Source organism: Gossypium raimondii, chromosome 4 (genome assembly GCF_025698545.1).
Source record: "Gossypium raimondii isolate GPD5lz chromosome 4, ASM2569854v1, whole genome shotgun sequence".
Taxonomy (NCBI): Eukaryota; Viridiplantae; Streptophyta; class Magnoliopsida; order Malvales; family Malvaceae; genus Gossypium; species Gossypium raimondii.
This window is the reverse complement of record NC_068568.1, coordinates 38,319,459-38,345,808: the sequence shown is the minus strand read 5'-3', so window position 1 is coordinate 38,345,808 and position 26,350 is coordinate 38,319,459. Positions and strand designations below refer to the sequence as shown.

Genomic DNA, 26,350 nt, shown 5'->3' with positions numbered 1-26,350 from the left:
AGACGTCTCTGTTACTTAGTGAATTCTATTTTTAAGAGTTGTTGGCATTGTTATTTTACAACTACTTTTAGCTTCTTTTTTCCGTTGTAGAAAAATCTATATAAAAGCTTGTTACTTGTTGAATAAAGTGTGCAGCAACTTTCATTTTTCATATTAGTGTTTTCTCTTTTTTAACAATATATATGTGCATTTTAATTATGTATAAAATGTTATCAAAATTATATCAATAATTGTTTAAGCTCTCAAATTTAATTTGCTAAATTCTATAATTATAAAAGAATATATTGAAAGTATATCCATACTCAACCTATGAACAGATATATATTAAACAATAATCTCAAGTTTGTTTTAGTTAATTCATATAATTTAAAAGTTTGAAGTTGGTTCATTTTTCACATTTGTGCTTTCTCTTTTTAACTATATATATATATATATATGCATTTTAATCATATATAAAATGTTATCAAATTTATATAAGAATTGTTCAAGTTCAATCTTTTATTTACTAAATTTTATAATTATAAAATATATATTGGAATTATACCAGTACCCAATGTATGAATAGGTCCAAAACCAAATTATATTATTTATCAAAATAGTCGGATGCATATTAAACAATAATCTCAAGTTTATTTTATTTTGTTCATACAATTTAGAGGTTTGAAGTCTGGATTTTAGCATTTGTAACCCTTACCCATCTCCTGGTAATGGTCTATATAAGAAAATACGATTAATTGTTTACATAGTTTCTATATATGTACTAGTTAGCTATTTGCACCCAAAAAAACAAACAAGAAAACTTGTATAGAAAATAAAATTACTTCAATTTCACACCAAAGAATATTGATTATGATAATCAAAGCCACCTTAGTAGAATGCAGAATCTAGAATAGCCATTCAAGGTCATATATTCCACCATTTTTTCTTTTCCATTTTCCTGGCAAGTTGATGTGCAATGGATGCAAAGTTCTCTGCCTCGTTTTGTAGCTCTTGTGACCGGTCATTGATCCTCTGGTATCAGTGACCAATTATACGAAGCATTGATGAGTTCTTATTCGTGAGAAAATTCATAAGAAGAGAATAAAAACATGATTGTGTAGAATTATTTAACATGAAGTAGTGCCAACCTCAAGCTTTTCCTGCCGCTCTATAAGCCGGTCCCTTGCCCGTGCAGCCGCAGCCGCAGCATCCTGGTTAACCATTTTTTTTTTCTTTTTGTGTTAGAAATACAATTGATTGATGCTACAAATTTTATGCAATTAAATTTACCTCCGGTCCTCGATACTTGGCCCTGATCTCGTAAACTGATCTGACTGTTGGTTTTGCATCAGTACTTGAACCCTCAAATAGTCTTTCTCTTTTATCTGCAATATGACAATAAGAATGTTTAGAAGTCAGAGATGAGAACAAATGCAGGAAGTGTTAAGAAACTACTGGCATACTTTTCTCGTCATTATTGATTGTCTCAGATTTAGGGAAGACAGTGATTTTCTCATCAATTAGGATGTCATCTGCATGAGAAAAAGTGGTCAAGTGAGGAAAAAGAACGTAGAAAGGAAATTGGATGACAGAACAAAGATAGAAGAACCTATGTTAAGATTGATGACTTCTTTGTCATCCGTGCTGGCCGTGGAAGGCTTTAAGAATGGGGGACTAGAAAATATGCTCTCCAATTGTGGGAAATCGTTCCTGCAAGCTTCTTTAATTTGCATGTTTCTATCCTGCTTACCACCTATTAAGCCCTTAAAAATACCACCTAAAATCCCATGGGACGTATCCTGTGGCCACAGTATTTAAGTTGGCATGTAGGGAAAAATAACTAATTATAAAGAAAGCACAGAATAATGCCGACCAACCTCACTTTTAACAGTTGCATCGAAGGCAGCTGCTAGGACTGTATCATGAAAACAAGGCAAAGAGTCCGGAATCCTACAACATAAAGACATTTTAGAAAGTAATAAGTGCTCAACTTTAGAGTTATAGACTACAAGTGGAATGCATATATGTTGCTCCAATTCTTCATTTTTCTTTAAGCACTTGTGTCTAACATTCATGTCCGACACGAATTTGGATATGGGTATGAGTATATAACCCTCAAAGGAACCTCAAATACAAGGAAAAAATTTGAAAAAAAAAAATTGGGATAGCTGTATTGGACACATACTCGTATTTGACACTCACCCGAATTCGATTAACATAAAAATACATAAAACACACTGAGAAAGAGGAGAGAGGAAGAGAGAGAGAGAGAGAGAAACCTGAAGTCGTTCTCAAGGGCCAGAATAGATACAGCAGCAAATTCACACCCATTTATCTATAAATTCAAAATATACTAAACTTGCATCAGATACAGTACTATATAACTGTGTCAATAAGATATAAGCTGAAGCATTTGCTGTTACTGAGATTCCGAAGTCAAATGCAAGTATAGTAATAGAAGAATAATCATACAAGGTCAAAGAAGAGAGGACATCTAAGTCATAAACATTATACAGTGTAATTCCCCAGAATTATCGGTACTTGTCTGAAAATAAAACAGCATATGGACTTTCTTAAACGTAATTACTCATAAACATTAAAATATATCTGTAGTCTCAGTATGAACCAAATGAAAAAGAACTCCCTACAACTAAAAGGAAATCTCTAAGCTAGGTTTGAAGGGACATTTTTCATTGCATAAAACAATGAAGAGTGTATTAAAAGATCATGGACCATTCAATGCAATTAGCACCACTGTACAAAGGGAGCCCAAATTTGATGATTATGAGAATCTTTTACTGGTACTTGCAGAGTCAGACAAGACAAAAATCTACAATTAGTTTAAGAATATTAGAGGTTGTAGACGTGTTACTTGGGTGAGATATCAGATCTCAAAACTCAGCTAAAGGCTGAAAAAATGGGGGAAAACACGAACCAGTACAATTTGCCCTCTATTTGAAGAACATGCCATCTTTTCCATGTTTGCTGTGAAGTTCCATCTAAGAATAGTCATCAAAGAACATTGTCCCATCACTTCAAGCTTTGTCAAAGACCTGCCCATAGAAACCAAATTCCACAGTTCCACTCAACAAATATTACCTATGATAGACTACTTCAGATATATATACCATTCTAAGAGTTTAACACAAAAACTTTACATGATTGGATAATACAATAAGAGAACAGCAGCATCAAAGTAAGTGACCTTATTTCAATGATTCCAGTCCTGCAAAGCAGAACCAATCCACACTCTTTGTCATCTATCTTGATGGCTGAAGTCCAACAACATTGTTTAAGATTCACTTCCCGGATGGAGTCACAGGTCCCCTATCAACACTAATAGGTAAAATAATATGCGACATACCAAACTTTATTTGAAGGAAAAATATAAGGTAAGGCACCTTAATAACTGACTTCAAAGAATGTAAATGCAGTGCATCCTCAAAACAAAGTAAGATGAGTAAACTTTTTGATCTCTGCCCAAGATATGCCACTTGAGCAGCAGTCTCAGATTTAGGTTCCACTGGAGCAATTTCAGGGTCAGTACTAGAATGTGCAGATTCATTTTTAGATTCACTGATCACTGTTGACGAAACTATATTGCCACCCTCTGCATATATATATATATATATATATATATAATTTTCAGTAAAAAGAAAAATACTGAAAAGCCAGAATGGAAACCTTTTCTTATCCACAACAGAAAGGACTTGCCTAAAATGTACATGGAGATGGCACTCGACTCCTTTTTCTGAGGTATTGACTGAGAGCTAACCATATGGCCAGTTCTGCCATCTAAAACAGCTAGGTAAGCGTCCCTGGTCATTATGAACACCAACCCCTTTTCGCCATCATTCAGATTTGTGGATGTAGAATCCTTTGAGTTGTTTATTAAGGTATTGGTATCTGTAAAGGATATCATAGCCAAAGAACTGACAGAGCAGTTTGAGCGTGACAAACTATCTGTAATGAACAACACTGAAGATGTACCAACATCAAGCATTGCAACCTGAAAACGGACATTGAAAATATGAGCTTGAAAGTCATTTAGTTGGCATTGCCAATCAGCTATTAAAACATGGTTTTGATTATCAGGATAGGAGAGATGATTCTCACCCGGCCACACTTAAGTCCTACTGCTAGTCTATTACCAAATTCTGTAGATTGAAGCAAACAGACAGGAGAACTGAAGAGCGAGAACAAGGCCATGCATTGAGGACCATCTGCTTGATGCAAGGTATGGACTGCAAGCAACTTAAGAACTAATTAAAACCCAAATGGAGAAAATTTTAAACTATAGCATAATTATGGTTTTAAAAATAGATCAAATCAGAAAATGACCAGCTTTTCACTAGCACATCATTGTTACTAAAGCTCTAGATTAATTTCTAAAAGTCAAGAAGAGAACCAAATTAATCGAAATCAATACAGACCTTTAAAATTTGAATTCAGTTATCTGATTACTATTAAATTCTCAACCCTGTTACAAGCATACTGCTCATTTACTAATTACTTTTATTAAATGAAATCAATTATCAAGAAATCTCTACAGAAAAAACTTGTCTGATGATAGTCAACAGAGATACATGAGGACGTCTACATGAGGTAACATGTATCTACAAGCAGGCACCTTTTTTCTCCGTTTCTGTCACAATGTTCAAACTCATTTCATTGGAAGTTCCAGTTAGCTTGAATAGACAAACCTGCATTTCCCCCAAAAGCAAGTAATCAACATAGCGTTAAATCTTGATAGCCTTTCAGGAAAAAGACACCCATAGAAACAATCAACTCTTACCATACCACATTCATTGCCAATGGCTACACTTTGAGTGAAGGAGCAAATTTCCAATGCTGAAACTGGTGCACTTGCACCAGCAATATCAATGCCTGGAACCTTTCCATATATCTGTACGAGGATGACCTTGTCAATTAAACTAAACTGTGGCTAATGAGTCAGAAGTCCTAATCTGAAAGATGAAAGATCACCTAAAACATTTAAAGATACTGACCTCAGCTCCTAAAACAAAGATAAGTGAAAGAGCAGGGTAGGTAGCATCCCACATTCGAACAGATCCATCCTGGTAACCTGCCATATATACTCTTTCAACTTCATAATCTGCAGCTTCAGGAAGACGGCTAGGAATACCACCAGTCAAAGGCCACTTTTTACTCGATCTAATTGGAGTATGTGGTGCTTTAAGCTTTGCAGTTGATACTATCTAATGAAACAAAGATAACAGGAATTAGTAATTGGACGTGTGTGCAAAATATGTAAAACAAGATGTCGCACAAAGTCAAAAAACAATAACATTCTTCAACATGTTCATAACTCGCAAACAATACCTTGGAAAGAGCCTTCGAAAATTCCCCATCTCTGTCAACTAAACTAAGCTTACTCACAGTCATGCATGGAGCAACAATGGGTATTGGCATAACATACTGTCCTGAAGAAACACAAGGCTTTTTCTCATCCTGGGAATTGAAGGCAGCCAAGCATGCATCATCATAAACAAGCAATTGCCCTGGATTTGTCAACACAAATAACAAACTGCCACCATTCTCCATCTCTCCAACAGTTGGAAATAAAACCATATCCGCAAAAGAGCCATTAGGTGTAATGTCCACGTGGCTGACACATTTTAGACTTTCTATTCCAGAAGGGCATTCAAGGTCCAAGATCTGTCAAAGACAAAGAAATTAGTCAAAGAAAATCTTTTTGGGGATCAAAGCTATAATACTTGTAGTAAACAGAATGATGGTTCTGGATTTGGTTTGCAGGACTCCTGATGCATCTCCTCTTCTAAAAAAAGAATAACACTAAAGCCTTCGTAAAAGTTAGAGGAGTGCAATGCGGTACAAATAAGAACTATACAATGCTAAAGTTGAAACTCTGCCACTGAGACAAAGAATCAAGTTCTATGGGAGAACAAAAATCTGTGTTACAGTTCGGTTATAACATATAATAACTAGGATAATATTATGGTTGGCGAATGCACCTCCCTAAGGCCTTTTAGTCTGATTTATTAAGGATTTGTATGTATGACTGTGTAGCTAAGCCAAATAGAAAAAAAGGTGAAACAAGGCACCTTCTGTCATTATAACAAGCAAGAACAAACAAGTAAAATGAATATCTAGAAAAAAGAAAAACTAAAGTTAGAAGCACACCGTCAGAGTTTCTTTAGATCCAATTTGATCACCTCCATAAAAAAAAATCTTGCAACCACGAGCACTATGGGATTGGTTGTCAGACCAATGTAAAACAATGACTGGAAGTCGTTTCTCTCCTGATGATAATTGTAGTTTAACAACATTTTTGTGAGATTTTGAAGCTTGCTGATTATTTTTAGAGGTAGCAGTTGGTAGGGCCCAAAACATGATATCCCCATCTACATAACCAACTGCAAGAATTGACCCGTCATTAGATGCCCAACAAAGAGAGCTTATCTCTTTCTCCACTTTATCACTTTCTGATACACAATCAGAAACCTCAAGGTTTTTATTTTCTGGGGAACCAGATGCTGTTTCACCTTGCAATTGAAGATCCTTATTGCCTCTAACTAGAACAACTTTATCATCAGAAACATCCCAGATGACAATCAACCCATTCACGTAAGCAATCAGTACTCTACAAAAGAATGCAAACAGACAGCAGAAAATGAACCAAAAAGTATATTATGCACATTAACCACCAACTTTTACCCTGTTCTTATACAAGACTACAACCCTAGACTTTTAAGAGGTTAGGCACCTATGTAGGCCACAACCCTAATTCTCTCTACACCCCATACGCATGCACAGAGATTAGCATACAAGTTGGATAATATAACAGATTTATATGAGACATAAAATGCTACTATTTCTTGTTTGATGAAAGGATGTTTGGCCTCACAATAACCCTCAAATTGGCTTCTAATAAAATGTCATTCTATATCTAACTTAACAGTCTGTATTGCAAAACCAAAATAAACAAGAGCAAGTTCCAGCAGGTATTCTTACCTATTTCCCTGAGAACAAGGTTGGGGGAGAACTCCAACAACAGAAGGATGATTAGGTGATGAAATTCCAGCCTCTTCTGCATGGTTGAGGAAATGTAATATATCAAGCAGACAATCCACATTATAGAGCTAAATAAATATTCAGACATTGCAGTCAAGGTAGATGGCTACACCCAAAGGTCAATCTGTATTCTACATTCTTAATTTCAAGAGTAACAGACCAGAAAAGTTTAGGAGCACAATCATATACCAATTACAAAATTCTAAAGTTTCAACTTGGCTTAACAGGGCTCATGTACAAAACAAGGGAGCTAGGTGAGGGCCAATATGAGAAAATTGCAGCCAGAAACTTTCACTCCAAAAGACTAATTACAGTAAAATAATGAATGCAGTACCAGCTATAACATTTGTGGGAACATAATAGGGCAGGTTGGTAAGCTTGCGTTGGTCAGCATCATACTTTAAAACATACACCATTCCGTGCTCATCTCCAAGATACCTAAAGGTAATGACAGGGTAATCATGTCAGTACCCAACTACATCACTAACATTTGCAGGAAAGAAATGCTAAATAATGGTGTTAGTGTAAACAGGGATACAAAGTGCTTTATACATGTAGCTGGTGCCATGAATGGCTTTAAAAGCAGTTATATTCGACTCCCACTTTATGCTGGAAGCTATCTGCCTTTGTCCCAAATCCCAGACCTGTGGGCATCAATAACCTATTATTAAGGCAATCATATAAGCCAGAATACAAGTAAAACAGAGAAACAGTGAGACAGAAGACAAGAAAGAATATATATATATATATATACTCGTTCTGAACGGCAAAGTCATGCAGCTAGAAATGGTGCTTCCAATTCAAGCACCGTTTCAATAAACACATAATAAGGTGAATGAACAATCAAATACCTGAATCTCATTTTCGTTTGACACGCTAACAAGAAAACCTTGATTTTGTAGAAACTGTCAAGGAAAAAGAAATGTATCACGGAAAGGAAGGACAACAAAAAGAAATGGATGAATGAACACCTTCTTGAAGCTAGAATGTCTATGCATTCGAAATAAAAGCCAAGTTCACTATGATTGTCAAAATACACAATCAAATATAGCGAACATGGACACCTGCAAACTGACAGAACAGACTTCATGATCTAACTTACAAACCTCCAAATTTTTGAAAGGTATGTGCTTAGGTGACACTAGAAGCGCTTCTACATATTCGCCACCGATCACTTTAATCCTCCCATCCCTAAACCAAGAATAAAATCATTCAGTTCATTAAGATTTTTTTTTTTACCAAAACAGAATCAAACAGGAATCATACTTTCACAAAAGTATTTCATCTTTCAGCTCAGCAAACATCTCTGATTCAGAAACGGAAATAACTAACTTTAAAATCAATTTTGATGTCGGTGATTGCTTAACTTTTGGATAATTAAACTAAACAAAATCAATATTTTTGCAAAATTATTAAACTTTCGTTTAACCAAAACATCTCTAAACTATATTAGAAACAGAAATAAAATAATATACCCCAAAATAAATTAAACAATGATTTCAATGAATGTTTTTAATTTAAATCAAACACAATTAATAATTCCGCAAAACTAGTGCACTTTTTGACTAGCAAAACATCTCTAAACTAAACTAGAAACAAATTTAACTACCTTCAAAACGAAATAAACCATGTTTGATTTCAATGAATGCTTAAAATTCGAGATATACTTAAACCAAAACAAAATACTAAGTAATTACTAACAATGTTCCAACTGCTACGAGTCGTTGGATGAGATCACACGCCAGAATTGAGGCCGTCGCCGGTATTCCATAGTGTACGGTCAAACGGGGATTCAAATTTGCTGACATCAAGCTTCCTTCTGAATCATTCTTCTGCCACGATAATTTGTTTTTAAAAATAGAGTTTCATTAAAAAAAATCAGAATAAAAACTGAACATTTCAGCATATCATTGAAGTTCTAGCTGAATTGTACTTCATTCAATATTTTAAATTTAGGTATGCAATTAAAATTTGATATTTAAGAACAACCAAAGAATGAAAGAAATATTCTAAATTACACCTTAGGTTTTTTAGAATGTGAGGAGATGCCATGTTTATGGAAGATTTTGGCGAACATTAGCGAGTATGCGTCTTTTTCGTTTTTCTTTTTCTTTTGTTCTGAGGGATAATTATTTGTTTTTGTTGAGTGAATTCTATTTTTTTGTTTTTTATATATGAGAGGAAAGGGCAAGGAAGAAGAGAAGAGGAGGGGGGAGTTGTCGGGAAATATGGATTCAAAGCGGGGAGGAACCGTCGGATTCTCCGGCTAGTTTTGAGAAGAAAGTAAGGACCCACTAGGAAAATGGCCCGCCATCCTTTTTTTTTAAATTTATTTATTATTATTTCATGCCATTCTTATTGGATTTGTTATAGCTAACACCCCTTTCACTTTTTTTTAAAGAAAATTAAGTATTTTTCGGTATATATACGCATGATAGAATTGATCTCACGAGACCGTACGCCTTGGGTAAAATTTTTATTTAAAATAAATTATATTATTTAAGAGTAATTTTATTTTTTATTTTAAAAATAAAATAAAAAATTATACATATGAATGGATTTTTTTAGTAGAACAACTTAATTTTATTATTAAATAAGGGAACAAATTTTCAAACAATAAGACAAATAGAGAAAAGTACACGAAAAATGAAATATTCCCCAATCCTAATTAAAAGAAACCCAACCAAAATAAATGAGGTCTAAAGTTCCTTTCGAAGCATCAGAAAGCAATGAAAATAGGAGTTTATCTAAATCATTATCGTCCCTTGAGATTAAGCAAATTTTAGGGACTATTTTCAAGCAACCGACGAACATAATCTAATCTAGCGGGTCTGTCAACCATCGGTCTCTCTCCACTACATCAGCAACAAACAGAGGTATTTCTTCTAACTGATAAGTCGTTTCTCCTCTCCTTATTCCTTCTGTAGTTAAGAGATGTGCTACTCCGTTCCCCTGTCTTAGTGCATGTCTAAAAATACATCTTCGATAATTCTCAGTAAGTGATCTCGAATCCATAATATATATGCACTAAATTTTGATCTCTCTTGCCTATTTGCATGAAGCTTTTTCACCACTGTGAGTGCATCACCTTCAATCTCCACCTTCAGAAAGCCCAAATCAAGACCCATTTGAACCGCTTGGAAGCATGCAAAAGCCTTCACAGCAAAAGTCGCAGCTATGTGATTATTTAGTATCATTCTTGATCCTAACAACAAACCATTCGAGTTTTTAACCACAATCCCCGTACAGGACCTCTTTGTATGGTTTTAAAAAGCAACATCATAATTAATCTTTGCAAAAGGAATCTCTGACGGCCTCTATCATTTAGTCTCCATCCTCATAACAGGTATTTTTTGGTTGATTGCATCTAATTCTCGAATATATGAAATGATTAAATGGGCTGTGTCTTGAATTGCCCGCCTGTTCCCTTCATGAATTGCTTTATTTTTTATTGTCCATATTGCCCAAATTGTACAAGCCATGATCTTGCAATGGTAATTTGAATGATTCGAAAAAATATATGGCAATCACTCCTTATATTCTAAGTTTGAGACTTCAGAGGGCCATTGAATATTTAACTCATTGTCACACCCCAAAATAGGGCCTAGGAGTTTTAGGGGTATTTTAAGAATTTTGGCCTATATGAGTTTGGAATTTTGTAAGGTTGGTACTCGATAATATTTTCGACAATGGTTTTCATAAAGTTAATTCAATTTTTGGAAACGAGTTTTAAACGTCTTTAACTTTAGAAAATGGACTAATTTGTAAAAGGGTCAAAGCTGTGAGTCTTTATAAAGCAATTAAACCAATTTTTCAAAATCAACCTAATAAACCCCCATTCCCAGTTAATTTCACGAATTGTTCTTCTTATCTCATTAGTTTTTTCAACACTTGCTATTCCTTACTCTTTCAATTGATTTTTGACTCTCAAACTATAATACTTTAAATTCCTATCATTTTCAAATATTAAACCTTCACAAATCTTCAAGAAATTACCCAAAAATCTCACCAATTTCATCATCTTCCTCAAGTGTAGGTTTTCTCAAGTTCGCGTCAAATCTCTATTTTTCTTCCGTTGAAGGTAACCAATCGTCTATCCATTAGTTTTAAATGTTATTTAGTTTTTTAAACTTAATTTTTAGCCGTTAAATCGCATGTTTTGATTAAAAGCCGAAAATCAGATCTTTAATGGTGAATTTCGAGTTTGTGGATAAAAACTTGGTTTTAAAGTGTTTTTCAATTAGTTTTAACCTAATTAGAAGCTTTCTAAAGTAATTTTGAAATTTTGTCAAGTATTTATCAAGTTTTAATAATTTTTTTATTGTAATGGCCAAAACTTGTCAAAAAAATTTCAATATCTTAAAAAGTGTAGTTTTGTGTAGCTTAAAGGTTGAGAATTGGTCGTTGATGAATATGTAGATGAATGGAATTCATTTTTTGTGAAAATATTAAGCGTAGACTGAGTTATTCAAATTTTAAGTTTGTCGTGCTAAAGGTTTTGGTTAGAAAATAATGTAGCTTAGGCTTGTGTTTGTGGCTGTTTGAGGTGAGTTATTGATTGTTTGTTGACTGAATATATGTGTGGTTTTCCTTGTTGAAGTGTCAGAGCCGATAGGACCTTCAATGAGTAGAGATAAAGGCAAAGGGAAGCATGTCTAAACTTTCAGCTTTTTGGTAAAAGCGAATATTTTGGTGAGTGTTTTAGAATCGCTGCTCATAGATGATTCGTTGTGTATTTGGGAATTTAGAGGTAGCCAAAACCCCTTCTCTAAGTTCCGAATGTAAGTGTTTTTTTACCTATGCTAGATATGTGATAAATATGTCTATGAACTGTGATAAAGAGAATTATGATGTGATGAAATATGAACATATTTTGATGACTATTGTAACGGTAAATATAAGGGCATGTCATTCCTGTAATGTGATAGTGTGTATAATGTGCTAATGATATTATTATTAAGTGAATATGTTCGGATAATCGGTAAGTAATATTTGATGACAATATGGATATTTTGGCCTTGTGACTTAATGAGACCATTGGATATAGTTGACATTTCATAGGATTGTGAGTTCTCATATATATGTGTTATGATATATGGGGTGATGAGGCCTAGGGACAGTCTTGGAAAGATAAGGGAATGTGAGCCAAGCTCCATTCACTGGGATATATATGTGTGGTGTGTTGGAGAGCATTAGCTAAGGATATTTTGGCCTTGTGACTTAATGAGACCATTGGATATAGTTGGCATTTCATAAGATTGTGGGTTCTCATATATATGTGTTGTGATATATGAGGCGATGAGGCCTAGGGACAGTTTTGGAGAGATAAGGGAATATGAGCCAAGCTCCATTCACTGGGATATATATGTGTGGTGTGTTGGACAGCATTAGCTTTATGTTTCGCTTATGGGATATGTTTGATTCTACGAGTCTATGTGTGGTGTGTTGGAGATCCGTGTATCCGATAAGTGGTGATAGAGTCCGCTTTAAGTTTCGTAAACTCAAGAGCCAATTTATCATATACTGTGACTAAATGTGATTGATATGTGTTGGAATATATGTATATATGTATTCCTAAACGTTTGTATAAATAAGGTGTAAAAAAATACATGGAATATAACTAAATATGTGAATTATGACACTTGGTTAATGATGCTTTGGGAATATGTTGTATGTGGTTTGGTTGATGCATGACGACTTGTTTGTGTAGTGGTTGTTCTAGGCATTCACTGAGCTTGTTAAGCTCATCCACTCCATTTTATCCTTTGCAAAGTAGTTGCGTTCTTAGTGTGAGCGGTGTGGCTGTCGAGGGATCGATCCAAACCATTATTTATTCATTATAGTAGGTGTTTTGCTTATTCTAGTTCTAGGGAATAAAAAGGCAATGTGGTAGACATTTATATCGGTTTTGTTAAGACGTATTTGGAATTATTTGTATATTGTGTATGTTTGGAAGCTTGTGAACTTGGACATGATGTTGGGTTTATTGTTTAGACATTTTGATGCTTATATGGCTAGGTGAATGAAGCATGATGTTTAGGGACTAAGTTTGAATGATTTAAATGCTCCTATATGCTAAATTTTTGTAACCTAAAGTAGATGTATCGATATTAACGCTTTTAAAATGGTACCTCTATATTTTCGAAAGTGCAGGGAGTCAGAATACCAATTTGGTATTGATACATTGACCCGAGTATTGATACTCGGGGTGTAATTATCGATTTGCTAAAGGTACCGATATTTTTCGATGTTTTGAAATTTGGCGAGAAATAGAATACTAGTGTGGTATCAGTTTTCCAGGTGGTATCGATACCACTTAAAGAAAATATCGATATCATAGAGGCGGTATCGATACCGACGTAACATTTTTGGGAAAATTTGATAAGTGGTCCTAACACACGATTAATACCTATGTTATGCTATTTTATGAATTCTTGGTATGGTTTATCAACAAAAAGTGAATGTATGGTTTATAATTCATGAAATGCTACGTTATTATTGACCGAAAAACTTGCGTGAGAAATAACATGTCGTTTTAGATGAACAAGTAGTGAGACGGTGGTGTGGCATCTCGATATTCAGCTTGGCGTCCAGGCCGAGTATGGGTGTTACACTCATGCTATATTTCCTTTGCATTGGAGTAATCTGGGAAAATATGTTCTAAGTTTTTCAACTACATTGGAGCATCTGGGACAAGTTATTGAACCAACTAGTTTTCTATAATGTAAATTGTTAAAAGTAGAAATTAAGTTCTGGAAAACTCGCCAATTTGTGATCTTTATCTTTGCTAGTAGATTAAGTTGCCATAACTTTTTTATAGAAAGCTGTAAAAATATTTTGGTTGTTCTTTCGTATTTAAAATAAGTTATATGCATATGCAACCTACATCAATTGGGTTGGTAAAATTTTAAACTTACCACTCAACCAAATTGTAATATTAAACGTCGATAATGGCAGTAGAACGATCGCAAAGCAATAAGAAAAGGAAAAAACATGCAGATTTTACTTGGAAACTTTTTCAGGAAAAAACCATGGGCAAAGGAGGAGAAATTCACTAATGTTGAAAAACGAATGATACAAAAGAAGTTTCGACTACATCTATTTAAGGGTTGAAAAATCCTATTCTAATCAAAGTCAAATAAAAGAATAATATTTTTATATCGATTCAACTTGTGTTGTATGGTCCCCACAAATCCCTTTATTTTGCCATTGTATTTATTTCTTCAACAAGTGACGGGATTCGGATCACACAATCTCTAACACAAATATTTATTTTGATTTTTTTATTCATATTAATTTCATTATGCATATTTTATTACTTTATCAATGATATACCTATACTCACGTTTATTTAAGCCTTTTACTAAGTTGGTGTCACGAGTTAACTGGGCACCAACTCGATTAGAAAAATTACAAAAATACCCTTTTGCATTTAAAATAAGTTATATTATTTTAGGGTACTTTAATCTTTTTATTTTTAAAAAATAAAATATGTGCATATAGAGGATTTGATCGCACACAAATTGCATTGGTAAAACCATAAATTTAATACTCAACCAAAGCTTTATTTTAATTATTTTATACATTTTAATTTCATTATGCACACTTTATTGTATATACCGCCTAGATAAACAATTGATGATAATACCATGATAAACAATATTAAAATTTATCATGGTATTGTTTATAATTAATAATATTGTTGATTGGCTTTGTGTCACAAACTAACTCAACACCAACTTAAGATTAATGACAATACCATGATAAACAATTGTATTCATTTAGTATTCTTAATTTGATGTATTAATGTGTTTAAACTTATTATAATTTTTTTATTTTAATATTGTACATATTTTGATGCGAGTCTTAGGGCCCAATTTCAGATCCATGATTGTGATGGGTTCACACTACCTCAAGGCCCAACAACAATATCAAAGGCTAAACAAATCAAATCAGGATTTGATCAAAGACAGGATTCGAGGACGAATCTTTTTGAGGAAAGGGAGAATGATACATGCACGGATGGGGTGAATTTTATTCAATTCCAATCACCAAAGCTACCAATTTTCAGGCTTGATAAATCAACAGATTTGCAACTACTTTTTGGATGGGATCCTAGTATTTTTAGGTTGAGATGTCTTCATGGTGTTTGAAGGGGATCATCTTCAAACTTTTTCTTGCCAAGGTTTCTATCTTGGAGGGGAAATTATAGCCGTTTGAAGGGAGTTGTGGATTCTTCGTGTTTCCAAGGCTTCTTAAGACTTCTACATGCCACGTTCTATCTTTCCATTTATCTTCTTTATTTGCTTCCTTAATATTTGATTTATTATTTTATTTTAGTTATTTATTTTAATTTATTTTATTTGACTTGGATTCAATTTCATTTCAGGTTGTGTCAAAATCCAAATTTCTTTCTGAACATCTAGAGCCCTAAGTCAAATCGTGACTTTGACAAACTTTACGATCCGCTTTCGCGTTCATCCATCTCATCCTTTATCATATTTCATGTGTTATCATTAATTGGTTTCAAACCATACATTTCATTATTTACTAGAAATTCTATCACACATGCACACATGTAAAAACCACAGATTTACGACACAAATGTATATTTAAAAATAATATACAATAAATAATGAAATATATGGTTTGCAACTATTTAATAATAATATATGAAATATGTATGATAATAAAATGAAAAACAATTAGCTTAAATTTTGTATAAAACAAAATTTAAACACTTATATATATCAAGTTAAGAATAATAAATGAATACAATTGTTTATCATGGTGTTTCTCATCAATCTTGAGTCGGTGGTAAGTTAACTTATGACACCAACTCAATCAACAACATTACTAATAAGAAATTCTATCACACACATACGTATATGGTAACCACGTATTAGAACATAGATGTATTTAAAAATAATATAAAATAAATAATGAAATGTATTTCCTTGAAAACCTTAAAGTTTAGGTCCCTATGTGAGAACAAGTATCAAGTTTTGGGACTAGCTTGGATAAAAAAAAGCTTAGATTCCAATGTGGAAGTAGTTGCCACTTCAAGCCCTAAAAGTGGTTTAACCTTATAAAAATATGCTTTATTTTTTTTTGTTTAGTGAATATAGATTGGGTCCACCTCAACTGTAACAGACCACCCGGCATAGATCATACTGATATGCCATTGGCGTATAATTGGGTAAGCCAGGGTAGAAAAGGAGTGAATTATTCATTAAGTGTTAGGATTGTGTATTGCATGAACTTGACAGTATGCTTTTTTGGGAGGCGCCTTGTTGGAATTCACCATTTGGAGAACTCTAAGGTTTGGTGAACTCTAGGGTTTAAAAGACTCTTTTATGAGACGATATACCAGCCCTAGATGTTCTGGGTGAACTGGTTAGTTCGCGGAGCGATAGAATTATTTTATGCGAAAATGATAGCTTGGTGAGTATCGTTAGAGTTTAGTTGAGACCTAGTTAGAATTGAACTAAAATATTACAGATGACAGCTTGATACCTTTAGGTAGTCGAATGACTTGTTTAGTTGATTGCTTAAGTGTACATGCAATGTTTTACGACGTTGATTAGTGGTAGTAGTTACATTTGGTAAAAGATTAGACTTCAAATTTTGCTAGGCAAGTTTAGTCTCAAATTTCAAGGGTGATAGTAGGATTTCTAACCTTCCCACTAAGCTTATTTTCCACTATTTATACTATAAAAAGAAGCCTATAGTCGTATGTTTCACCTTTGTTTTCTCTCTATGTTATTCCTTATGTCTTTAAGAATTTTTAAGTTATCTTCGCTAGGAGACGAAGAAGGTTTCTAGAAGCTTGTCAAAACACCATTGATAAGTACCAACTGACTAGTAATTTTCTGGGAAACCCTTAGGTTGATTATGAGGGGATTTACGTGTTGGCATTGGTGCGTGCATGATCAAATTTTAATAGATAAATGGCCTAATAGTCATGATTGTTTCTTATTTAGCTTAAGAAGGTAGTGAAGGTTTGAGCAATCGAGGTAAAGGACCAGTAGAGTAGATTTTGTCCTGAAGTTTCTGGTGAGTTCCTTCTTACTTCCTTTGAGTTATGAAAATTTTATAATTTGTGGGTTGTGTAAGGTAAGTTGTCTTTACTAAAGATGGGTCGATGTGTTGTGAATTGACGTGTGAGTAATAAACTAGTGTTGTATGTATGAGCATGGCCATGGTCCAGGTGAAAATACCCACATTGTGTGTGAGCCCAGTACCAAACTATTTGTGACATATAAAATGTAGAAAGAAGCTTTATTTGTGATGCCTCTGGTAGAGCAGCTTTATTGAAAAACGGATTGGTAGATCACAGTCCAACCTCGTGGTAGAACAAGTATTCAATTTATTAAGGACTATGAAAATAAATATGATTATGGTTTATATGCGATTCTGATTTCTAAAATATGGGTTTGAGGCTGGCACAAGGTTAGGTCATAGGTAAACACACGTGATTGAGAGAAATATGAATAAATTGGCGATATGTATCCACCAGGGGTACTATGTGTGTTATATTGGTGAAGTGTTGTCGCCAGAGAACTGTACTGCCAACTTGGCGTAATATGTCTGTAAGACTGAGTGTCGAAATTGTCCTGATTTTTTAGTTTATTATAGACAACTTGATAATCATTTTGCATATATTTGGAACTCATTAAGTTAAATAGAACTTACTCCATTACTTTTCTTTCTCAGGTGATTGAGTAGTAGAAGAAGATCAGTAGAAGGGGACTACACCAGAGCTGCGTCTGCAAGTGAGCCACTTGTTAATTTTTGTATCATGCATGGCTACATTGGCGGATGGTGCATAAATCCATGCTATAAAAAAATTTGTAATTCATTTTATCGTCTATGTTGTTTTGTTTTCTAAAAAGAGAATTTACTCTTATTATAAAAGTGTAAGCCAAGCTTTCTTGATTTGCAAATTATGACCTATGTTATATGTAATCGTCATTGATTGCAGCAAAGAACTAATAGGTTGAATTTTATAACCCCTATTATTTTTTCCTTTAAAGACGTGTTATCGATTTAGAGAAAAGAATAATGGTTTGTAATTAAAAGGGAAACCTTCATATTTGTTTTTGTAAATATTTAAGTAAAACCAATGAATTTTTTAATCCATCAGTAACAACCTAGTCCATTGGGTGATATATTTGGCTGAATAATGTACACTATGTCATTTCAACGGGCTAAGGGGGTGTTACAAATTTTTGGTATCACAGCCTAGGTTTAGTTGATTCTCGAAAAATGAAGATTAAGTCACACCCCACTATGCATGATATATCTCTAGCTTAGCTCCTATAGTTTTGATTTACTTAAGTTTTGTTGTTGCTAAGAAATATGTCTAAAAGCTCAAAAGAAGCTACAGGCAAAGAGATTAAGAGTCATGTACCTCTGGTGCAAGGACAGAGTCCTGCAGCTAATTTGGGCGTGACCGAAAATACTTTTCGTGATGTTTTCTTTATAATGATGGGTCAATGGTTTAACCAGTTTATTAGGATAGCCCAAGTACCTCAACCACCCCAACAACCTCAGCCTAAAGTGGTACAGCCAATACCTCCTGCACCTCCGGCACTAGCTACAGCTTAGTTTAAAGAAGATCCTATGAGGGAGATACATAAACGTGTTGCTAAAAAGTTTCTAAAGGATAAGGGTAATGACTCTGCCGTAATAGAATAATGGCTATCACGCATAACTTGTACCATCCTCCTTCCACTGTAACCCAATGGTAGGAAATTTTGACTCTTCTCAATCCCCTCCTATCGTAATTCAAGGATTCAGATCATGAAACTCTTTTACACCATTCCACGGGTGTCCTACCAAATGCTCGTGCATAAATAAAGGATTTTCTTTCCAGAGGGAACTTCCAAGACTTCTTGCCATCTCATTTGATATTTAGACAACCAACTCCAAAAAAAGCAATCTTAACTTAGACTTTCTCTTTTAAACTTGGTGTGTTCTAGATAATAGTCTTGTTTCAGGTTTAGAAATTCTCATAGTAATATGCAAAACTTCTTTTGTGAAAGTTTATTAGTCCATCCATCATTATTCTAATGCGACATGCTTGCACAAAGATCAAGATACTAACTAAGACATTAATTCAAGGGATAACTCGAATAATAGAAAAAGAATTTATTGATAGCAAGTGTCTTGAAAAGAAAAAGTATTCAAGAACATCGAAGAATGAAGTATTTATAAGAAAAAACAAACTTGGTTCAAGTTATATGAAGACTAGGTGCCTTGGATATCGCCACTTGAACTTCTCCGTACAAACCAAGAACCATTCTGAATTCCACATGTGTTTAGGGGATTTACAGCACTTTGTCGATGTCCCCTAAGACGTCGTATATCCTTTCCTTGTTGACTTAACTGTAGCAGGATCACCATATGCCCCAATCTGACAGTGTTTAAGCCGCCCTTTTCAGGTTTTCAACTCAAACCCCCTTTGGTCTCAAGATGCCCTTTTCGGGTTTTCACCTTGGCCTCTCCTTTTTTTTTAGGAAATCAGAGCGCCCTTCGCGGGTTTTCACTTTGATTTCTCCCTCCCTTCAAGTGAAATATTTTTTGACCGAATCTGAATTTACAGGATTCAGAAGATTTTTGCCATCCATTTCACTCAAAATCAAAGCGCCTCCAGAAAAAGCCTTTTTCACAACATAAGGTCCTTCCCAGTTTGGCATCCATTTCCCTCTGAAATCTTTCTGTAAATGGAGGATTTTCTTTAGCACCAGATCCCCTTAATGAAATTCTCTAGGATGGACCTTTTTGTTATATGCTCTCATCATTCGTTTCTGGTACATTTGACCATGACGAATAGCTTTTAGTCTTTTTCCTTCTATCAGATTTAACCGAGATTGGATCCATTCGGCCTCATCCAACTTTAGCTCAGCCAATACCCGGAGAGAAGGAATTTCAACCTCAATAGGTAAAACTGCCTCCATTCCATAAACCAAAGAAAAAGGTGTTGCCCCAGTAGAAGTCCTGGCAGATGTTCGGTAAGCCAGAAGAGCGAATGATAACTTCTCATGCCAATCCTTGTAAGTTTCAGCCATTTTCACCACAATCTTCTTAATATTTTTGTTGGCCGCCTCTACTGTACCATTCATTTTTGGACGATAAAGTGACGAATTATGGTGTCTAATGTTGAACAAACTGCAGACTTCCACTATTGTGCTGTTATTCATATTCAGCGCATTGTCAGATATGATTCTTTCAGGCATTCCATATCGACATATGATCTCTTTCTTCAAAAACTTACTGACTGCTGACTTCATGACATTAGCATATGAGGCTGCTTCTACCCACTTAGTGAAATAGTCAATAACCACAAAAATGGAACGATGTCCATTAGAAGCCTTCGGTGATATTGGTCTAATGACGTCCATACCCCATATGGAGAAAGGCCATGGAGAAGTCATAACATGAAGAGGTGAAGGAGGCGCATGCAGTTTATCCCCGTAAATTTGGCATTTATGGCATTTCTTGGCATGATTGATGCAATCTCTTTCCATGGTGGACCAGTAATATCCAAATCTCATGATCTGTCTAGCCATTGTGAATCCATTGGCGTGCGTTCCACAAACACCCTCATAGACTTCTTCTAAAATTTCCTTAGCCTTTACAGCGTCCACGTATCTCAACAGTACTCGATCCTTTCCCCTTTTGTATAGGATCTCTCCATCTAGGACATAGTCAATAGCTAATCTCCTCAATGTCCTCTTATCATTCTCTGTTGCCTGATCAGGATATTCACGATTTTCACATATAGTAATATATCTTAGTACCAGGGACGATTATCATTCTCTATTTCTTCAATGTTGTAACAGTGGGCCGGGATCTCATAAATACTAATTTGAATGGGCTTCATGTCCTCCAACTGATTCACTTTAATCATGGAAGCTAAAGTAGCAAGAGCGTCAGCCATCTGATTTTCTTCCCATGGGAGATAATAGAATGTAATGTTGTCAAACCCTTCGATCAATTCCAGAACCAATCTCCGATAACGGATCAAATTAGGGTCTCTTGTTTCCCATTCCCCTCTTAGCTGGTATATTACCAATGCTGAGTCTCCATACACTTCTAGTGTCTTAATTCTCCACTCTATGGCTGCTTGGATACCCATGATGTAAGATTCATACTCAGCCATATTATTAGTGCAATCAAAGTCCAATTTACTGGTGAAAGGATGATAATCTCCATTTGGAGACACTAGGACTACTCCAATCCCATTGCCTAACGCATTTGGTGCTCCGTCAAAGTTTAATCTCCAAGCATGATTTTATTGGGGATTCTCTTCAGCATTTGCCACATACATCAAATCTTCATTCGGGAAATCAAAGTCCAAAGGCTCATAATCTTCTAAAGCTCTGCTAGCCAAGAAATCTGCTATCGCACTCCCTTTGATGGCCTTCTGACTTACATATACTATATCGAACTCAGATAGCAAGATTTTCCATCTAGCCATTCTTCCATTCAAGGCCGTTGACTCCATCATATAATTCAAAGGGTCTAATTTTGAAATTAGCCAAGTCGTATGATAGAGTAAGTATTGCCTCAACCTCTTAGTCGTCCAGATCAAGGCGCAACATAATTTTTCGATGGGCGAATATCTCATTTCACAATCAGTGAATTTCTTACTAAGATAATATATCACTTTTTCCTTTTTTCCATTCGCATCACGTTGACCCAACACACATCCCATGGAATTGTCGAACACCGTTAAATACAAAATCAAGGGTCTATCTGGGCTAGGTGGTGACAGCACCGGAGTATTGGATAGGTATTGCTTTATCCTTTCAAAAGCTTCCTGGCATTCTTCATTCCAAACACCTGGATTATGTTTCTTCAAAAGGCGAAATATGGGGTCACATTTCTCGGTTAAGTGTGAAATAAATCGAGCAATATAATTCAAACGTCCTAAAAAACCTCGAACTTCTTTCTGAGTACGCAGTGGCGGTAATTCCCGTATTGCCCTAACCTTGTCTGGGTCAATCTCGATCCCTTTCTCACTAACCATAAAGCCCAACAGCTTTCCTGACCTGACTCCAAAAGTGCATTTTGTTGGGTTGAGTTTGAGCTGAAACTTTCTTAGTCTTAAGAACAATTTTCTCAGGACCTGCACATGCTTATCCTCTATTCTGGATTTGGCAATCATATCATCAACATAAACCTCAATCTCTTTATGCATCATGTCGTGGAACAAAGCTACCATGGCTCTCTGATATGTTGCTCTCATATTTTTTAATCCGAATGGCATTACTTTGTAGCAGAATGTTCCCACAAAGTAATAAATGTAGTCTTTCCCATATCTTCAGGGTGCATCTTTATCTGATTGTATCCTGAGAAATCATCCATGAAGGAAAACAATGAATATCCTGTCGTATTGTCAACCAAAGTATAGATATGCGGCAATGGGAAATTATCTTTTGGGCTTGCTTTGTTCAAATCTCTGTAATCCATGCACATTCGCACTTTTCCATCTTTTTTAGGAACTGGAACAATGTTGGCTACCCATTCAGAATATTTGACCTCCTGTAAAAATCCAGCATCAAACTGCTTCTTGACCTCCTCTTTTATTTTAAGTACAATATCAGGCCTCATTCTTCTGAGCTTCTGTTGAACTGGCCTGCAATCCTCCCTTATAGGTAAGCGATGCACTACAATGTCAGTACTCAATCCGGGCATATCCTGGTATGACCACGCAAAGACATCTTTGAATTCTTGGAGTAATTCAACGAGGTCTCGTCTTGTCTTTCCAAAAATCTCAGTTCCAATTTTCACCTCTTTTCCTTCTTCCAAACTCACAATTTCTACTGATTCTTTGTGAAGTAGGATTTGTTTTTCTTCTTGTTCTACCATCCTCAAAAAGTTCAGAGATAAACCACAATCTTCATCACCTTCAAAGTCGTGCGATCCCTCTAAACACATGTTTCGTTCAAAAGGACACTCTGAGTTCGTAGCAGCATCATTCACGTCGTTGATATACAGAGACCTAATATGGTTACAAAAGAATGTATGAATTTATGTACAATTACTTGTGCAATGATTATAAATGAAAGAATATATTTACTTGTATGGAAAGAATGAAAGAATATTTGCTCGAAACAATTGCAAAGATATTTTTATTAAAATAATGATATTCAAACATAAGCCTATTTCACAAAAGAATTCTTGTTATTTCTAGGCTAAAACAACAAGCTTGTTTTGAATATTACTCTGAGACAGTTCCAAAGACTTTAGGTATTTCTTCCGCAGTCCAATTGTATAGAACACTCTCAGGCTCATAAGGACTAATATCTAACCAGCTCATTTATTCATTATCATGCTCATGAATGGCATTGATGTACATATTTCCCAACGTCTCTTCAATGCTTTCCTCAACCGGTATCTTTCTCTCAGCATGAATAACTCCTCCAGATACAAAGGTTTTGGATACGTGTGGAATTATCATTGACTCCTATTTGGTTTCCTCCCCACTTAGATGCACCCTTCTTCTTTCCTGCATTTTTTCTAGCTCATTCTTTCTCTGTCCTCTGTCTGGCTTGTATCCTAAGCCAAAGTGATCTAGCTTTCCTTTTAATACTGGCACCTCAATCCTCCCTTAAAGATATCTCCCCAGCCCTTTTCCAGGTAAAGCTCATTTTCCTACCAACAACTACAAACCCATCTCTATAGTTTTGGATAATTTAGGCACCAAAATTTTGCTTCCTTCAGGAACAAATGCCACATTTACAAACTCCAAAGATCGAAATGAGCATTCTACTGACTCATCATTAGTCTCCACGTACGGCATCTCATTGGATACAACTGCTGTTATATCCTCTTCGGCGTTGATTGTCACTAGCAGACCTTTTGACACTAACTTCAGCTTCTGATGTAATGATGAAGGTACTGCCCCCGCCGAATGTATCCATGGTCTTCCTAATAAACAATTGAAGGAAGGTTTGATATCCATCACAATAAAATCTACCTCATAAACTGTTGGGCCAATCAGTAGGGGTATCTCAATTCTTCCCATGACCTTTCTTTCTGTACCGTCAAATGCCCTTACCATATTTTGGCATGTTTTCATGTGCGAACTGTTTATGGGAAGCCTATTGAGTGTGAATAATGGCAACACGTTCAATGCTGATGCATTGTCAATCAACACTCCTAGCAAAATATGCCCCTGGCATCGTGCAGTGATATGCAAAGCCTTAGTAGATCCCACGCCCCCAGGAGGTATTTCATCATCATTGAAGAATATGAAGTTATCAGCACTGATATTATTGACCAACCGATCTAACTTACCTACAGAAATATCATTGGCCACATAGGTCTCATTTAGCATCCTCATCAACGCACTTCGGTGTACTTCTGAATTCAAGAGCAAGGTTAGTACGGATATACGAGCCGGTTGTTTATGCAACTGTTCGACAACATTGTACTTGTTGTGCTTCAAGAATTTAAGGAATTCCACGGCTTCTTCCTCCTTCACTGGCTCGTTGATAGACAACACATGCTTAGCTATTTTTCCCTCTTGTTCCATTATTATGACCTTTCCTTTCACATGTTCTGGATCGGCACTCACATCCTGATCCTTTGTTGTCTCCATTCCAGGGACAGTTGTATTGCACTCATAGTTTCACGGAACCTTCCTACTATCCTGGTAAGAAAAGGTTGCAGGTTTCTTTATTATGATTTTTGGCATTATTGGCGCTCTCACTTCATCATTCCTTGGTCGCGAGATGATGACCACAGGCTGAGTTACTGTTGGAACCTTTGTGGATTCGGATGTGCAAATACTCCCCTCCTCCTTAGCTTCTTCATAAAACTCCATTTCCTTTCTATCCATCAGGCCTTGAACCAAGGCTTTGAATTCTGTGCATTCTTGAATCTCATGTCCCTCCTCATGATGGAACTCACAGTAGTTTTCCACCTCTTCAAAGCTTTTTTTTGAATCCAATACAAGCAACCCTCTTTCTACCATCTTCTTCTAGATCCATCTCAAAGGGATCTTCACTTCTGCGACATCTTCTTTGATTTTCCTTCCCATGTTACCTTCTATCGTGTTCACTCCATTTTCATTGTGATTAGGTAACGGATTCTCTATACTGGACGAATCATCCACTTTAACAACACCCATGCTTATGAGTCTTTCTACCAGCTTCTTGAACGCCGTACAATATTCTATGGAATGCCCCACGACTCCTGCGTGATAATCGCATTGTGCATTTGCATCATACCACTTGGGGTACAGAGGCTGCAGAGGTTTCAAGTGGTAAGGGGAAACCACGTGTGCATTGAATAAATTCTGATATAGTTCCCTATACGACATCGGAATCGGTGTAAATTGAAGCTTCTCCGTTTTTTACCTTGTGTCAGATCCTCATTTTGATGATTCTTGCTGGTTAACAGCCACTTTTCTCGGTTGATTCACCGTAATCGTCTTTGAATATGAACTTGTGTTGTTGACCTCATTTTCCTTCTTTTTCGAGGCCGACCTTCTGCTACTTTCTCCAGCATCTATCTTCCTGCTTCTGATAGCATTTTCTATCATCTCGCCATTCATAACTATGTTAGAAAAGCTTTTAGTAGCACTTCCTAACATATGTGTAATAAATGGGGCCTTCAATGTGTTTACGAAAAACATCGTCATCTCTCTTTCTAGAAGAGATGGCTGAACCTGGATAGCAACCTCCCTCCATCTTTGTGCGTATTGCCTAAAACTCTCACCGGGTTTCTTTTTCATGTTCTGCAGAGTGATCCTATTAGGTACCATGTCAGTCACATGGTTGTACTGCTTTATGAACGCCTGTGCTAGATCTCTCCATGAATTAATCTGGGTACGGTTCAATCGATTGTACCACTTGGATGCTGCCCCTGTGAAGCTATCCTGGAAGCAATGTATCAGGAGTTGGTCATTATTGACATAACCAGTCATTCGTCTGCAAAACATGGTAATATGAGCTTCGGGGCTACTAGTTCCATTGTACTTCTCAAACTCTGGCATTTTGAATTTGTAAGGGAGTACTAAATCCGGAACTAGGCTCAATTCTTTAGCATCCATCACATAGTAGCTTTCCGCACATTCCATCACTCTAAATTTCTCTTCCAGCCATTTGTACTTTTCCTCTAGCTGTTTTGGCAATTCATCATTCATTTTCTCCTTCCCAGCCATTTCATCGAAGTCAGGGATAGTAGGATTAACAAGGTTGACTTCGGCGTTAGAGCCTGATCCTGCCTGAAGATTCATTAGTGTTGCAGCGTCGTCCTGAAATTGCTGAGGCCTAATGGTAATAGAGGATTTACGCGG

At 35.7% G+C, this 26,350-nt stretch overlaps 1 protein-coding gene across 1 annotated transcript; it reads right to left on the bottom strand.

Annotated features, from left to right (window-relative positions):
- Positions 1-608: 608 nt before the first annotated feature.
- On the bottom strand, positions 609-9,391 carry LOC105780613 (uncharacterized). The gene is made up of 24 exons (XM_012605038.2): positions 9,056-9,391; positions 8,737-8,867; positions 8,142-8,226; positions 7,887-7,940; positions 7,588-7,679; positions 7,370-7,473; positions 6,976-7,051; positions 6,145-6,604; positions 5,323-5,658; positions 4,989-5,198; positions 4,775-4,885; positions 4,610-4,682; positions 4,096-4,223; positions 3,694-3,988; positions 3,381-3,589; positions 3,185-3,306; positions 2,915-3,032; positions 2,259-2,314; positions 1,857-1,929; positions 1,589-1,778; positions 1,443-1,511; positions 1,270-1,364; positions 1,128-1,190; positions 609-1,011 (listed from the first exon to the last, which is right to left on the bottom strand). The coding sequence occupies exons 1-24, from the start codon at positions 9,110-9,112 to the stop codon at positions 904-906; spliced, it is 3,315 nt and encodes a 1,104-aa protein (XP_012460492.1). The 5' UTR covers positions 9,113-9,391; the 3' UTR covers positions 609-903.
- Between the last annotated feature and the right edge of the window lie 16,959 nt (positions 9,392-26,350).